Below are 15819 nucleotides of genomic sequence, written 5' to 3' on the forward strand. Positions count from 1 at the left end.
CTCGCTATCCACTTGGGGAATGCCTTTTTAAGTGTTGGTTTTTCTGTTATAGCAAGTGGGAATAGACAAAAACGACATACCCGAGCTCACTCAGGTAAGACTGAATAAACTTGCTTTCTAACTCTAAATATTTTTCATAAACGTTTATTTATATGTATGTTTTTGGGTTACACTCTAACACTGCATGTCAGTGTTGTTTCCTAATGACTTCTTAACTGTCTTGCATGAATATGAATGTCTTCCACCTTTTTTTTTTCTCCTGCTGTTGTTCACAGTGGTTGCTTCTTCTTAATACCAAAAAAACACCTGCACCCAACCAGTGAGCTGTGGGTCTTTTGTTGTTGACCGTACTTTTGCCCACCCCTTCTCTTTTTACTTCCAGAGATGCAGATTGATCATTCAGGCTGAGAGTGTGAGTAGTGCACAGAGCTAGCTTTTGGGAGCAGACAGCTTAGGAAGGTTCTAGATTTTTGAGAGCACTGAATTGACGCACAATGCACAGCAAGTGTAAACCCAGCAGATAAATAGTAGCCACTCAGATGAAGTGGGATCATGAAACTGGAAGAGTTTACCGGATGAAAGTGATATGCCGAGTAGTGCTGTTAACCAGGCAGCTGCTTGGACCGCAAAGCACTTTTTTAGTTTAAGAAATGCATCTCTCAGCTTGTTCTGTGGAGTTTCCATGTTTGCGTGTGTCACAAGGATTATTTTGACTTGTTCTGAATCCTGATTTGTGGGTCCCTCACAAATATACCTGGTTGCCAGGATGAAAACCAGATTTTTCATTTTGCTTTTCAGACATCTAAACGGTGACCTGCGGTGGAAACTCAACAGCATTCTTTTAGAAATGGCAGCATGAATGATTTGCATCAACGGCATGCTAAATAAGTAGCAAAAATCAGATGGACACCATGGCATCATGCTACTATTCAGAAAACTTTGACTATACAGCGTTTGAAGATGGCATTGAGACAGGGTGCAATACAGCAAAAAAAGCAGCGATGTAACTTCTAATTCTAAAGTCGAATTTTGTTGGTAATTTAAGAGATATTTATATGACAGTTCCACAGTAGTTTAGCTTATTACTGCTTGAATTTATACAGAAACACGACTTGTTTTTTTTCCAGGCATTGATGCCTACTGTTGCACAATATTGTTCTGACAATCTGTAGCAGTTTGTGATTGGTGAAAATCTCTTTTTTTAGCGTTTATACTGATCAATCAACAAATACATATTATAATGGGTATATTATATAATATATATAATGGGTAGACTGAACTATAATGATCGTCTATCTTTGCCATAGAAAAAATTGGTTGTGCCACTGTGGATTTCACTTCAATAAAGTGCACCACTTACAGTATCTGATCCTCTCATATTGCCGTGATAGTTGATTTCTTTTGCATCTCTGCTCAAGACGTTTAATTTCTTGCCAACACAAACATGTTTAATTTCTTTCTGTTGATCAGAATGTCAAAGGCTGAATTTCAGTTTTCTTGATTAAGCTAGACATTACAAGAGATTATCTTCTTAGGTAAATGTGACTAAAAGTTAAAGCGAATTAGATATTGGTCATTGTAAATGTCTTTTTTCTCATATTTTGCTTTTTGTAAATTAACTTAAGGTAAAGTAGATTACCTGCCCTTGCAGTGTGTTTGCAGTAAGCTGTTTATTTGACCAACAGACATGCTTACACTCCTAACTTGCTGTCCATATAACCAAAGACAAATCTTTACTGTTTCAGGCATTTTATTAAAAGGAGTTCAAACAGGATAAACAGCGTGAAAACCACTGCAAAGAACAATGTACTATATAAGACCAATGAGCGTCTATATGGATTTAAACTCAAAATTATTCATACCTTTTGCGATTTTATATTTAAAATTATTTTCATTCACTTTCATTTTGATTACAAATGATTACATGTCTTAAAAAAGTTCATAAAACAATGTAATAGTACTGACCGGAAAAGGGTGGCTTGTGCTCTTCAGGTTGGAGGGGAGGTCCTGCCTCAAGTGGAGGAGTTCAAGTACCTCGGGGTTTTGTTCACGAGTGAGGGAAGAATGGAGCGGGAGTCAACAGACGGATCGGTGCCGCTGCCGCAGTAAAGGAGGCCCTGTGCCGGTCCGTTGTGGTGAAGAGAGAGCTGAGCTGAAAAGCGAAGCTCTCGATTTACCGGTCGGTCTACGTTCCTACCCTCGCCTATGGCCATGAACTTTGGGTCATGACCGAAAGAACGAGATCCCAGATACAAGCGGCTGAAATGAGCTTCCTCTGTAGGGTGGCAGGGCACTCCCTTAGAGATAGGGTGAGGAGCTCGGCCATCCGGGAGGGGCTCGGAGTAGAGCCGCTGCTCTTCCACATCGAGGGGAGCCAGTTCAGGTGGCTAAGGCATCTATACCAGATGCCTCCTGGGCGCCTGCCTCGCCTCGGGAGGTGCTCCTGCCACGTCCGACCAGGAGGAGACCCGGTGGAGGTCCCAGGACACGCTGGAGGGACTATGTCTCTCAGCTGGCCTGGGAACACCTTGGGCTCCCCCCGGAGTAGCTGGAGGAGGTGTCTAGGGAGAGGGACGTCTGAGTGTCTCTACTGAGCCTGCTGCCCCCGCGACTTGATCCTGGATAAAGTGGAAGGCGACGAGTAGTTCTGAAAAATAATTATCTATTTTGATTTCTATTTCTAAAATGGCATGTCAACAATGATTTGTGCCATTCTCAATAGTCAGTGGTAAATATTTATTGGCATTACAGCAATCAAGCCCTTCTTATAACTGCTTACTAGCGTTCTGCTGGGTTCCATGGTTATTATGATGCTTTATCTTTGATGATGAGCTCTTTGAGTTAGGAAGGCCTCTTTGGCATCACCTTAATCTTAAAGAAATATGTTTTAAATAAAAACTTGTTGCCTGAATTGATCCAATTTGATCTTAAATCAAAATGATGGATTTCAATGCAAGTTTTAGCTTGTTTGGGTTGAATTAGCTTTGGGTCATTTTAATAATCCAATCAGTTCTGCTAATTGGCCTAAATTAAGCAAAAATACTACAAAATAGAAACAAATGTCTTCCCCCTCAGTCTGCAACAGTCTTCACTGTCTGTAGAGTTAAATTTCACAGGCAAACCTCCATACTCTAGAAGCTCCAGTGTTTATTTTTATGGGTAATATTAGGTGCAATGGGGGGATATTATTACTCTCACTGATGTGTTAAACTACAGAATATTGATATTACTTTCAGCTTAAGATATCCTCCCATTCCTGCCAATTTGAAACCCAATACACAATCACATATACTGCCTAATAATTTCCAATTTATTTATCTAATATGCTGTGATGCCGGTTTTATTGGATAAAGTTTAAAGTGGGTCTCCTCAGACTAGAGTTGTGTGCGTCTAAACACTGCAGTAATGGAGCTATTATAGCCCTGCTCTGTCTAAAGGACAGCTCTCTCTGTACTTGGTGGTGAGGCCTCAAAGTTCAATGGGCATAAACTGTCTATCCATCCCTCCCAGACTTATTCCCAGTCTGGCTGTCTTGTTGGTTTTAAGTTTTAGCATAATAGATTTAAAAGCCCTGAATAGACAGACTCAGGAAATGAAGTAAGGAAGTCGGGAAATCCAGTTAATGATTGTTTTATTGACTGCTTTAGCTTTGACCTTTAGAAAAAACATCCTTGCTGGATATTAAGCTACCTTTTTTGTTGCATGTTTGGAGTTGATCGTGTCCCATGTAGCTAAGTGGAGCATGCAGCTGGGCACTCTGACTGGCTGGAACCATGTTCTCTCAATTCACATACAGGTTTTACATTTTTTCTCCTTGAAACATCTGTTTACTGTTTCTTCCCTTTTTTGGTTTCTCTTTAAGTTAGGACAAGCTGCAGTTTGTTTCTACTTTACACTTTTATAACATAAACTGTGTGTGGGTAATATACAGACTTAACATCAGATCCTCCAGTTTTAGTTTCATTTTCTACATGCAGGGGACCCATTTAATCAAAGAAGCATTAAATGCAACATTCATGCATCTGATAGCTTAGCATTAGGTGTCACTCTCTATATTTTCTCCGCAGGCCCCAGAAAGTCTTTTGGAGTCTCTTGAGACTCATCTCAACACCCTGGAGGGAAAGAAGCCGTGAGTAATTAAATACATCTACAGCCTGTATTGTTTTGCTGACAGTAAACAAGCAATACTCTTTTTCTTGGAGCACTGTAGTGTAAGCGTTCTCTCATACGTTGCTGATCGTTTTTAATTTGCTTTTTTTCCTATCGTTACCAAACTCAGTGAAGACAAGTAAGTGTATTGTTAGTCAGGGTAAAAAGGAGTTCATAACCATCATCATTAGTTACGGTGCCATGCAAAACTGTTCATAGACCTGAAACCTTTTCAGATTTATCTGGGATTCTATGTGATAGACCAACACGGGTGGTGCATAATTGTGAAGTGTGTGTGTGTGCATGGTTGCTTGTTCTGTGTGTCTCTGTGTTGCCCTGTGATGGATTGGCGACCGGTCCAGGGTGTACCCCTCTTCTTGCCCAAGGACCACTGAAGATAAGCACCAGCCCCTTCATGACCCTACAAGGAGAAGCTGGTATAGACTTTGAGTGATGGATATGGCTATTCTCTGAAGGCCTCAGAGTGTGACCAGTGAACATTTGTGAAAAAAAACCTTTGAAAAAAAAAAAACCTGCATCACGTAGGAATGTACGTTAGGTTAAAAACCAATATCCTCACAGCATAACTACAAACCTGCCAGGAGATATCTGTCTACCTGAACTAACAGACCAGGTGAAGAGAAGCAGCCAAGAGGCCCATGGTGCTTCTAGAGGAACTGCAGGGATCCAACAACTATTTGTTCTGTCTCCACAAATGTGGCCAGAAACAGTGGAAAGAAGAAACCTACTGATGAAAAGAACCTATAAGAAAATGTAAGTTTGAACCTCCTGCAAACAAGGAAGTTAAAAAAAAGGTAAAATTGTAATTTTTGGTCTGCATGAAAATGCTGTGTGGGATGAAATGCGAACATTGCACACTGCTCTCGACACACTATCCCCACGATGAAACATACTGGTGGCAGCATCTTGCTTTGGGAATACTTTTCTTTAGTAGGAAAGCTGGTTAGAACTGGTGGAAAGACACATGCAGATAAATGCAAGGAAATCCTCGGAGAGAACCTGTTCTAGACCTTAAAACACTTAAGACTCCTTCAGAGATTCAACCTCCAGGTTTAACTTTAAGCTATCAGGTATCATTTTCCTTCTTCTTCACAAATTATGCCCTTGTTTTGGTATTTCACAAAAAATCCAGATATGTTGAAGTTTGTAATTGCAAAGTTACGCAATTTGAAAACATTTCATGAGTATGAATGTTTTTGTCCTACAGGACAGCTGTTAGTGATTCATAGAAATGGCATCTGAACAACCAGTCGTTATTATCATATAGTGTCATTTTGTTTTAGATGCAGCTCTTTGGAAGTATTTTACTCACAAAGATAATCATCCTGTTGATTGGGGTCAATTATTTATGAAAATGCTTTGCAATGTTTTTAGCCTGACTACACAAAGTCAAAGATATTACTGTTACTCTGTGTGTTCTATCTATAAAAGCTGTTCTTACAGATATACATCACTAAACTCTAACATATGCACCATCATTGTTTTTGCAGATCACCTACTAAGGTAAGCAGTCCTCCATGACTGTTTAAGACAAAATAATACTCCCTTGAGACCTTCAAACAAAATGAAACATTTAATGGCTGTAGCGTTTCATATAGACTAGTAATGATTTACTGTTATTGGAAAGCTGTTGACTTTCATTAGGTTACATAACCTTCTTAGTTACCATCTATCTGGGTGCTTCTTTGTGTCAGGATGCAACAGCCAACAATAGTACTCCTGCTGCTGCAGCAGCACCAGCCAAACCTGCTCCTCCTGCTGCAGCCGGCGGGCCGCCAGCTCGCCCTGGGCCACCAGCAAAACCTCCTCCACCCTCTGTCACTCCAACTGCGCCGGCCCCTGCTACCACCATTACCAGCAAGTAGGAGTTGCGCAACATTATAACAGTTGCATGAATATTTTATCAGATATGACCGGTGTAAACAGCCAATCTCTGTCTTGCATGGCGTTCAGTGCTCTTGATGACGGATTCCTTTTGGATCTCGACCCTATGTCATCTTCTTCAGTGGAGGGTGCTGCAGCACCGTCTTCCACTACTGGATGGGGAGGTGAGATCTCTTTATAGATATATAACCCCGCAGCTTGTATTGAATTTAATGCATTGCCTGATATTTGCGTATTACCTCCCACAGAATACTAAAAAGCAATGTGAACCATTTTTATTACCTATGCATTGCTTTAACAGAGCTGTAAAATTAATAAAAGGTTGTCGAACCACAAGGAACGGGGATCTTTTTGGTAGAAACATTTATAGATTTCATTCAACCATTTCATTATAAAATAATTTAGCAGTATCTTTGTGTCTCTACTGATACCTTGAACATGCTCATATTTAAATACCATCGTATAAAATAAATTCTTATGCCTCACTAACATTGCTGCCTTTTGTTTCAGTGGCATAGAGAGGCACCATGTGATAGTAAAGTGAAAGTCCATCCTTACTCTACCATAGTTTTGACAGTTTTGTCACCAGCTAAGACATTCCACTACTGATTTTTTCAAACATATTTGAAAATGTCCCCGCACACCATATGTACAGCACAGCACACATGTGCAACACTCCTACAAAGTCGACACAACTCTGACACCAGTACCTTGGTACTGACTCAATAATACCATTATTTAATGTTATTCCACGCTATGCTGTCTGCACTGATGAAAATTCACCTCGTCATGTTTGAAACTGACAGTGAACCTGATGGCTTTCTCCACATTCTGATAATTCAGGTAATATCTGATGACTTACTTCACCTATTGAGCATTGAAATTTTATTCTCAGATGATTAGTTGAATTTTAAATATGAAACAAAAAAACAAGAGAGTAATGGCAGGGCAAAGTTGTCTTTGTCTTGACACAGCTAAATACATTAAATTCCACACCCTTGATACCAGTATACACTATTCATAATCAGAGTACATCAAAAGATATACACACTTTACAGAACTTGATGTTTCATAACATCTTATCCAACTCCTGCTGTTTAGACCCGTGTATTACACGTTTTTCAATACCCAGCACATATGACAAGATAAGAAAAGCAGGAACGGCAGCTTTTGCAATACTAGATCTTTATGTACACTTTCACAGTGATAAAATGTATTTTACCACTGTTGTTCTACAAACTAAAGTCCCTGAGTTGGAAATAAAACTCTCACAATAGAGAAAAGGTTTAGAACAAAATTAGCCTGCTTTCTTAGGTCAATATTGATGAAATGTTTGAAATTCTGCATTCTTGGTCAAAATTGGGTTTTGCTGCTTGCATGCTTAATTGCAGGCAAGAAAACATATGGCTTTCTTTTTAGGGCATTCCGAGCAACTATTCATAGTTTTTTTTTTTTTTGTTTTTTTTGCTCTGTTGCAGATCTCTTGGCAGAGGGTGAGTATTCTTTCCTCAGTGAAAGTACCATAGACTGAACATGAGAAATGCTAGGGGATATTTGCTTTTCATGTTCCGTCTTTACTTTCTATTTAAAGTCTGTGTTAATGGCCTGTGGTTGCTCCCTTTTATGAGTCTCTTACCACACACTACAGTCTCAATATTTTAACTTTTCATTCACTTTGAATGAGCTGTTTATCTTCTATTTACTTTTTTCCTCTTTTTCTATCTGTCTGTTGGGGGGATGTGACTGGGTCTGGCAATTGGATTTTGGGGTATATCCCTATAGCTTCCCCAGCCGCTACCAATGGAGCGCCTCAAGCTCTTGCAGCAGATGAAAAGTCTACTGATGTTGCAGCCACAGCAGGCGCAGCTGCCACTGCTGCCACTGCCACCTTTGCTGCGCCTGCAGCCACTGCAGTTGCTGCGCCTGCAGCCGCTTCTGCTACCACTGCTGCTGCAGCTGCACCGGTGCGGCCCCCCACATCGCTGCCTGTCTCTGCTACTGCTGCCACCTCAGCAGGTGACATCGACCTTTTTGGAGGTCAGTGTAGGGCAGGGCTTATTATTTCTTCATGTGTAAAACTCTAGAACTGAAATGGGGTGTGCTTTTGTTTCAGGGTAACGTTGCTATTTTTCTTTCAGATTACAATTGTATGTCAATAATTTGCAGGTATAACAGTAAACCCATTATCACTATGCCATAGTAGTTCTCAAAGAAATGTTATCTTAGGACCATGGATAAAGATTACTCTGCAGATTTTGTTCCATTATTATGTTTTAGATTAGAACATTTTTGGAACGTATACAAACAACTAAAACCGATTAACATTTTGACCTATAACACTCCAGCCACTTTAACCTAAGATTGTGCCTATTATACATTACTGAAATGCAACAGTCACAGGGGTAAATATTTGAATTCCTGAGAATTGTTCTTTTTGAGTCTTTTAGGGGGCTCAAATAGTTGTAGATTGACATTTAAAACCACTCTGAGAGTCATAGAAATCTTTTCTGTTTTCAAATCCTGTTTTCTGTCAATCCTCAGAAAAATATGCTTGCATGCAATCTAGCTTTCATATGCCCCTTAATTACTGAATGCAGGAAAAGCATTTATCATTTCTACTCCATCCAAATTGAAATGAACCATTGATGTGTGACACTCCTCTTTACTGCAGGCCCCTATTGAACTGAAATTAACTGTTTTTAACTGTTATTTGTTTTATAATGATGAAATAACGTGTGCATCTTAATAAGACTGATAAAATGTAATTAGTCTGCTGTTGAATGCTGCATATTTTTTGGGATTTGTGGATTTTTTTAAATCTCCAATAATACTTTTATTACTATTGGCCCCCTGAGCAGTTTTCGTAATTATGGCAAGATAGTGAGCTGATAGATCACTTTCTGATGACATTTCAGCTTCTCTACATTGAACTCACTCCTAAAGCTTAATGACTACTAAAAGGTCATTGGTTTGTCAAAGAGAGACCATGATTTTTCCATCCCCTAACTTGCCACCCCCCTCTTGTCACAGAGTCCCAGTGACTTGTGACAACTAGCTTCATAACTTAAGGCTGCACAGGTAGTGCAAACAGTGAATGCAGCATTATGCAGCCTCCCCTTCTTCCCAAAACTCATCATGTGATCGATGATACAGTTGAATCAATAACTGGACTAAACCAGGCTGCATATTTCTTGTATTCTCAGCCTTATTCCTGACACTGACCTCTCATTTTTTGTTTCCTGTCCTCTCCATCTGTTGACTCATCTTCTGTTCTGTACACCCATGTGTCTTGATGTGTTTACCTGGGCGTTCCTTTTGCTTTTTTGCGTTCACTGTTGTCATCTGCAATACCCTAGATGCGTTTGCACCTTCCCCAGGAGATGGTCCTGCTGCCTTGGCTGCGGGCCCTGCTGCTGATGCATTTAGTGGATCTGGTGGGTCACAAAACAGCTTTTAGTGTGATTGTGTGAGTGTAGATACGTGTGGGTGTTTGAATAAATGACTGCGTGTGTGAATTTGAGAATCCTTGCTCCTGTTATGCTAAAGCTACCTCTGCTTTATGGGAGACAGTAGAGCAAACCATTGCCCCAAGGGCCTACTGTCTCACCCCAAATCCTGCTAAAGCCCCAGTCATGGACCCTCTCCTCCTTCATCTCTACTACTCCTTCTAGTTCCTATTATGTTTGCAAGGGAATATTCTTACAGAATACATAGCACAGCTATTATCTTTTTTTTTATAAAAATGAATACCATCTATCTGAAAATTACTAACAATTATTATATTTGATAGAAATGATTATGCTAATCATTGCAGAGCCTTTTTTGTTTTCCCTATGTTTTGAATAACGTCATTACTTAACTCTCTTTGACCTATAGCGGTGTGCAGATTACAATACTTTGTAAACCTGCGGTTTTAAATATATTTACATGATTTTATTTCTTTGTAAAGCTACTGTAACTTGCATATATTGTACCTAATGCAAACCTTTGCAAAAAGATAACATTTCAATTTCATGGAGGAACTCTGGAAATTTCCTAAACTCTGGAAATTTCCTAAACTCTGGAAATTTCCTAAACTCTGGAAATTTCCTAGAAGAATCTGTTGCAGTAAAGAATGCAAAAACATTTGAAATTGTTTAATGATTTTAGTAGTAAACAGTTTCAGCTATAACCTTTTTCTTGTGTCCCCTAAAATACCACAGTTTCCCTGCCTCAGTCATTTTATCTGACCCTTAACCCATGAATAACAAAAATATGCATATTATTGTTTTATGAAGTTGATTAAATGAAAAATTCACAAGAACAGAAAAACACATGCCAGCCATACAATAATTTATAGTAATATGAAAGATTCGACATACTTTGTTTCATTATCAGATCCCAAGAACTGTGCATAAGAGATGGACTGTTGTGTCATTAAATCCTCCATACACATGTTCTGTTCCTAGGGTTTGGAAAAAGTTAGAGGGCAAACTTCCTCCTGCCATGCATGAATTACACTCTACATTGTGGCAGACAACTACGTTGATCAAGGAGTAACTTACCTTGTAAATATACCCATTTTATTTGCCATATAACACCACATCCACTGTGTTAGCACTAGCATGTTAACCGTTTACTGAAAGTATAAAAATGTAGCTAGTGACCGCTGTTTTATTTTACAGCCTAATTCCACAATGGATGTATTTGTTTTTTCCCACATAACTCTGCACAAGATCACAAAGTGAAATTTGTTTTTGCAAGTGAATTTCAAAAAGCAAAAAATGAAACGCACCTTTGGCATCAGTTACAGCGTCAAGTCTTATGGGCATGTCTCTCTTAACTTTCAACATCTATTTTGGGGTGTTTTCTATCAGTTTTCCTGCAGATCCTCTCAAGGTCAGTCAGGGTAGATGGACAGCATCAGTACACAGCAACATTTTAGATGTTATCAGGGATGTTAAGATGGACACTCAAAAGCATTCACAGACTGCTCCTAAAGCCACTCCTGTGTTACTTTGGCTGTGTGCTTTGGGTCATTGTTGTTGTGGAAAATGAGTAGTTATAGTTGTCTTAGTCTGAGGTTGAGCAAGTTTTCTTGATGATTCCCTCTATATCTGTCTGCTGTTATCTTAACCTCTTTGCGAACTAGTCATTCAGTTCCTGCCATAGAAAAAACATCCCGACAGCCTCCAAGGCAGCTGCCACCACCATGCTTTAGAGTAGTGAAGATGTCAGCAAGGTTATGAGCAAGGCTTGTTTTTCTCCAGACATGATGCTTACAGTTTAGGCCAAAAAGTTCTATTTTGGTTTCATCAGACCAGTGATGCAGATGTGGATTTTAGTATCTCTTAGTCTTACAAAACCTAAAGTGCGATTCTACGAAATTCAAGCAAGATGCCATGTCAGTCAGGTCACACTATCATTTAGGTTTGACCTCTCTGACCCGTCTTCCCTGATTGCTTGGTTTGCTGAAGCAACCAGATCTAGGGAGGATTATGATGGTTCCAAACTTGTTTTATTTCCAAAAATGTAGAAAAATGTTATTTTAGGGACATCAGTGGAGCCAAATTACTTTTATGCCCTTCCCCCTATCTGTGCTTTAACACGATCCAAGTCTCAGAGGTCTACAGACAATCCCTTTGACTTCATTGCTTGGTTACTGCTCTGATATGAACCTTCAACTAGAGACAAGTGTGTTCCATTCCAAATTGTGTTTAGCCAACCGAATTTACTACAGGTAGACCCCAAATCTAGTTGTAAAAACACCTGAATTATTATCAGTGAAAATTTTGATGATTGATAATTGTGTTATGGCAAAGGCTGTGAAAACTTCTGTCTTCAATTTAGAAAGGTTATGAAATTTCCATCTACTGTATATATTTCCTGGACTGGAAAGACACTGGAAAAGCAAACAAATGCGAAATATTTGTTTAAATCAAGTAAAAGCTGTTTTTTGTCATTGTTCTTACTGTTTGAGGATTTGTCCTCCTTTATGCAACTCTAGCAGGCTTCTCAGGGTCATAAATATTTCAGTCAGGAACTGAAGTTAGGTGAAGCTAATTGTGAGTTATTAAACTCACTCCTGCAATAAATAAATAATGCAGAGCTCTAGGAAGCACTGTGCCTCAGAACCATGCTTTTCAAAGTAAATGTTCTTTTTACCATCCCTAAACCACCTTTTTCCTTTTTTCTAATCATAACCTGCTCTAACCTGTCAACACCAAACCCTGCTGCTCTTCCTAAAGACCCCTTCGCTACCACGGAGGGTAGTGCGGGCATTGCTCCAGAGCTGGACCTGTTCGCAATGAGGCCTGCCGACACAGAGGCCGCCACTGCCATCAATCCTCCCACCTCTAGCGAGGCGCTGACCATCATCGCCCCCATCGCTGCCCCCGCTGCTCCCGCCCCTTCCTCCACTACTACTACTACTACCACAACCACCACCAACACCACCACCACAGAGTCTGCAGCTGCCCCGACTCTAGATATCTTTGGTGGTAATGTCCTCTCACTCTCATTATGGCTCCCACTGCATTTACCTGCATTATGGCAGCAGAGATGATGAATGTTTAGATTAATCTGATTGTGTTGCTCTTGCTACTGATTATGATGATAGTGCCAGTGATAATGACTTACCAAGCCCCTACATTTCAGACTTATGTTTCTATTTTCTGTTAGTCCTGCAGTCAATCAAGCACTTTGACTTCCTCTGTAATAGCCAAAAGAATCAGTAAGGAAACAAAAAAATAAAGACCTTTTTCTTTTGAGGACCAAAACACAATCGGATTTTTTGGGGCATTAGTGAAAATGTCATTCTATAAACAGAGATGGGTCGACTTGCTTTGATTCTTGGCTGAATACTAACAAACTGTCTGCCAAAGCTGAAAGGGAAGAAAACCGTTTTCTTCTGCTGTTTGTTATTAGAGTTTTAGATCCTTCTGAGAATGCCTTTTTCTAGCTTATGCACTTGAGTTAAAATGGAATATTGCTTAATTTTTGAATTTATGCACGAAGCATGTGTTTTTCAAATTCTTTGATTTGCTCTAAAAGTTAAAACTGATATTAATGTCAGCAAAAAAACTGGCCTGATTGTAAATATAATGAGAATACCCATAAATGGAAAGTGGTGTTTTTGTGCATAAAAAGCAAAATTCATACCTCTGAAGAAGGTTGATTGTTTAACTGCTCGGCATTGATGATCCTGAAAGGATAAATATTTCTTATTCAGGTCATTCATTGATCTTTTCTCAGATTATCATGCAAAATATTTATGAACTTGATGTCCTGATGATTATTTTTGAAAAACATGAAGGTTCAGAGAGTGTAGAAATGTTGATAATTAGATTAGATTTTAGTTTAAGATTTCCTTAATCTCTTGAGAAAATCCCCCTGAGCTGGAAATAAATTCAGAACTATTTAGTTCAGCTTATTTATATAGAAATATCTGACTGGACATATAGAACCAAACCTAAATAAACTCAGGGGTTTCTCCTACTGTTTTCATGTTGGGCAGTTTGCTGAGGTGCTAGGCTAATGTTAGCATGGTTACTCTCTGTTTTGCTATGACTAGTTAATAATTTAGCTTGTAACAAATTATGATGTAATTCTTGCTAGCTGTGTGTAGACAAAGCTTCCAGAAGAAGTTGTTCTATTGCTTTAGAAAGTCATTGCACAGACAGAACAGTTGGGACTGTGACTGACCTAACCACTGACAATACACCAACATCAGGGATCATGAGCTGAGGACTCCTTGGGACTCCCGAATAATAAGAATGGATTTTAGTTGAGGCATCACACAGTTGAGACCAAAGTTTGAGAATCACACAAATCTTTATGGGAAGTGTATTTTTCTTGTTGTAAAGTAACCCTGTAGGTAGATTGTTTTTGGTTAGGAAATTTAACATGGCTTCACTTTAACTTTATTCTTATTTCGGTTGGTCAGTTTAAGGGATGAGAACACAAAAACAAATTTTTTGTGTTCTCCCAACATTGAAAGTCATAGAGCTAAAAAATACACAGACATAATTTGTTGACAAAAAAAAACTTAATAGATTTCTTGTCAAACCTTAGTGGACATTTGTCTTCATGCTGAACTTTAGCAATATTCCACTTTAACATTTGCACTGTCTACTACTGCATTGCACTGAATAGTTACACAGCTGCTGACCCGTTGAATTAATTCAAGAAATCTGCTCTCTCTGCTTTCCCTCATCTCTCTTCTTAACTCGTCATGCACCGGACTTGAATCTGAATGTCCATGTGATTGTCTGTCCTTGTTCTTAGATATGTTTGATTCTATGCCTGAGCAAAGCCCTACCACAGAATCCAAAGCTGCTACCACTCCTAGCGTAGACCTTTTTGGTGCAGGTACAGGAGTTGATGTCCCTTTTTCTGTTTGTGGAGCCTCTTCACCTCCTCTGGTGTCCATATTTACTCTCCTTTGTCAACAGTTTTTTTCCCCTTACATGTCCTGATTTGTCCCTCATAGTGGTATGAGAAATGTGCATGTGATCCACTCGTCACCTACCGGATTGTCTCTGGCTGCTTTCTATCAAAGTTTTTCATTTCTACCTGCCACGCTAACGCTTTTCTTTGCTCCCCAACTCCCACGGTTTTCACCCTTCATGTATCCGGCCTCTTGCTTGTGTTGGTAAATTAGACCTACCTGCTGTTTCTCGCGGGCCCTCTCCGTTGCCCGAGCCGGCTTCGGTTGGAGACATTGTGACGGGTGAGTTGAGCTGCTTTATCTTCACTTCATCACTTTTTCTCTTCCTTCCCTTATGAGGAGTGCAGCCAGATACGTTTGCATGGTATGGACATCTGCATGAACATGCAGGCCAATTCTCTGCTGCACGCTTCCCTCTTCTTTCTGTGGGCAAATGTGCTTCTATCTTTAAAAACAGGCAGAAGAACTAAAGAAAAACGTCCTCTTCTTTTTGTTTATTAATAGATCGTTTGAATTTACCTTATCATGGGTTTTTCCTTTGCTTTCTAGATACGTTTACATCTCCAGCTCCAACCACCAGTCCTTCTTCTGCCCCTGCTCCTGTCCCTACTCCTGTCCCTACTCCTGTCCTTACTCCTGCACCGAAAGTCTCATCTCCACCAAAACGGGAGCCGGAGCCAGTCATTGACCTGTTGGGTAATAAATGTCAAAATACTCAAACACACTAAGTATAATACTGACTGTCTCTTTTACCCTTAAGGCCTTTGCTGCAGAGTGAACAAACACAAATGTTATTTTCCACAGAATTTCCTTCCAGCTTCAGCCCTATTTAATCACACAAATCACAGCTATCATCACATCACAGTTTTGTAGGCTAAGCACTAAATAAACCAGTGTGCGTTATAAATTTGAGAACATCTTCATGTCTCAGGACAACATCTTCAGACACAAGACCAAATAACTTCATACAACAAACTGTACACAAAAAAAAAGCATCTGGTCTTAGAATAATAACCGTCAGAGCTTTTTGATTCTGAATCTCTAATTCTGATCATACTCAATTATGAGGAAAAGCAAAGTAATTTCTCTACCAGGAGAAAGCCATTTAAAATTATACTGATTTAATCAGGAAACATTATCTGCCATATTTTATTTGGCTCAATTGGCCCAAATGGGATTAGAACCTAAATAAATCGAATGTTTATTACAACAAATTGCGTTATAAAGATTTCAGAAAACACAATAAAATATTAGATTTTGGGTATATTTATAATATACTATATATTTATGACTTTATGACTATTTATGACTTCATAAGTAATGCAAATGCTTATCAA

The 15819-nt window shown here is 39.3% G+C and overlaps 1 protein-coding gene across 8 annotated transcripts in view; it reads left to right on the plus strand.

Moving 5' to 3' along the window:
• snap91a (synaptosome associated protein 91a) overlaps positions 1 to 15819 on the plus strand; it is a 67018-nt gene that overhangs the window by 37626 nt on the left and 13573 nt on the right. For 4 of the 8 annotated variants that reach the window (XM_047357017.1, XM_047356965.1, XM_047356956.1 and 1 more), the window contains 13 exons: positions 53 to 94; positions 4068 to 4129; positions 4280 to 4288; positions 5661 to 5673; positions 5865 to 6031; positions 6124 to 6218; positions 7533 to 7547; positions 7837 to 8091; positions 9411 to 9488; positions 12282 to 12533; positions 14320 to 14403; positions 14696 to 14764; positions 15032 to 15178. In XM_047357017.1, coding sequence (XP_047212973.1) covers positions 53 to 94; positions 4068 to 4129; positions 4280 to 4288; positions 5661 to 5673; positions 5865 to 6031; positions 6124 to 6218; positions 7533 to 7547; positions 7837 to 8091; positions 9411 to 9488; positions 12282 to 12533; positions 14320 to 14403; positions 14696 to 14764; positions 15032 to 15178 — 1288 coding nt within the window. The remainder of the gene's footprint in view (positions 1 to 52; positions 95 to 4067; positions 4130 to 4279; positions 4289 to 5660; positions 5674 to 5864; positions 6032 to 6123; positions 6219 to 7532; positions 7548 to 7836; positions 8092 to 9410; positions 9489 to 12281; positions 12534 to 14319; positions 14404 to 14695; positions 14765 to 15031; positions 15179 to 15819) is intronic. The other 4 variants (XM_047356991.1, XM_047357009.1, XM_047357000.1 and 1 more) reach the window with 4 other exon arrangements.

Source organism: Girardinichthys multiradiatus, chromosome 3 (genome assembly GCF_021462225.1).
Source record: "Girardinichthys multiradiatus isolate DD_20200921_A chromosome 3, DD_fGirMul_XY1, whole genome shotgun sequence".
NCBI lineage: Eukaryota > Metazoa > Chordata > Actinopteri > Cyprinodontiformes > Goodeidae > Girardinichthys > Girardinichthys multiradiatus.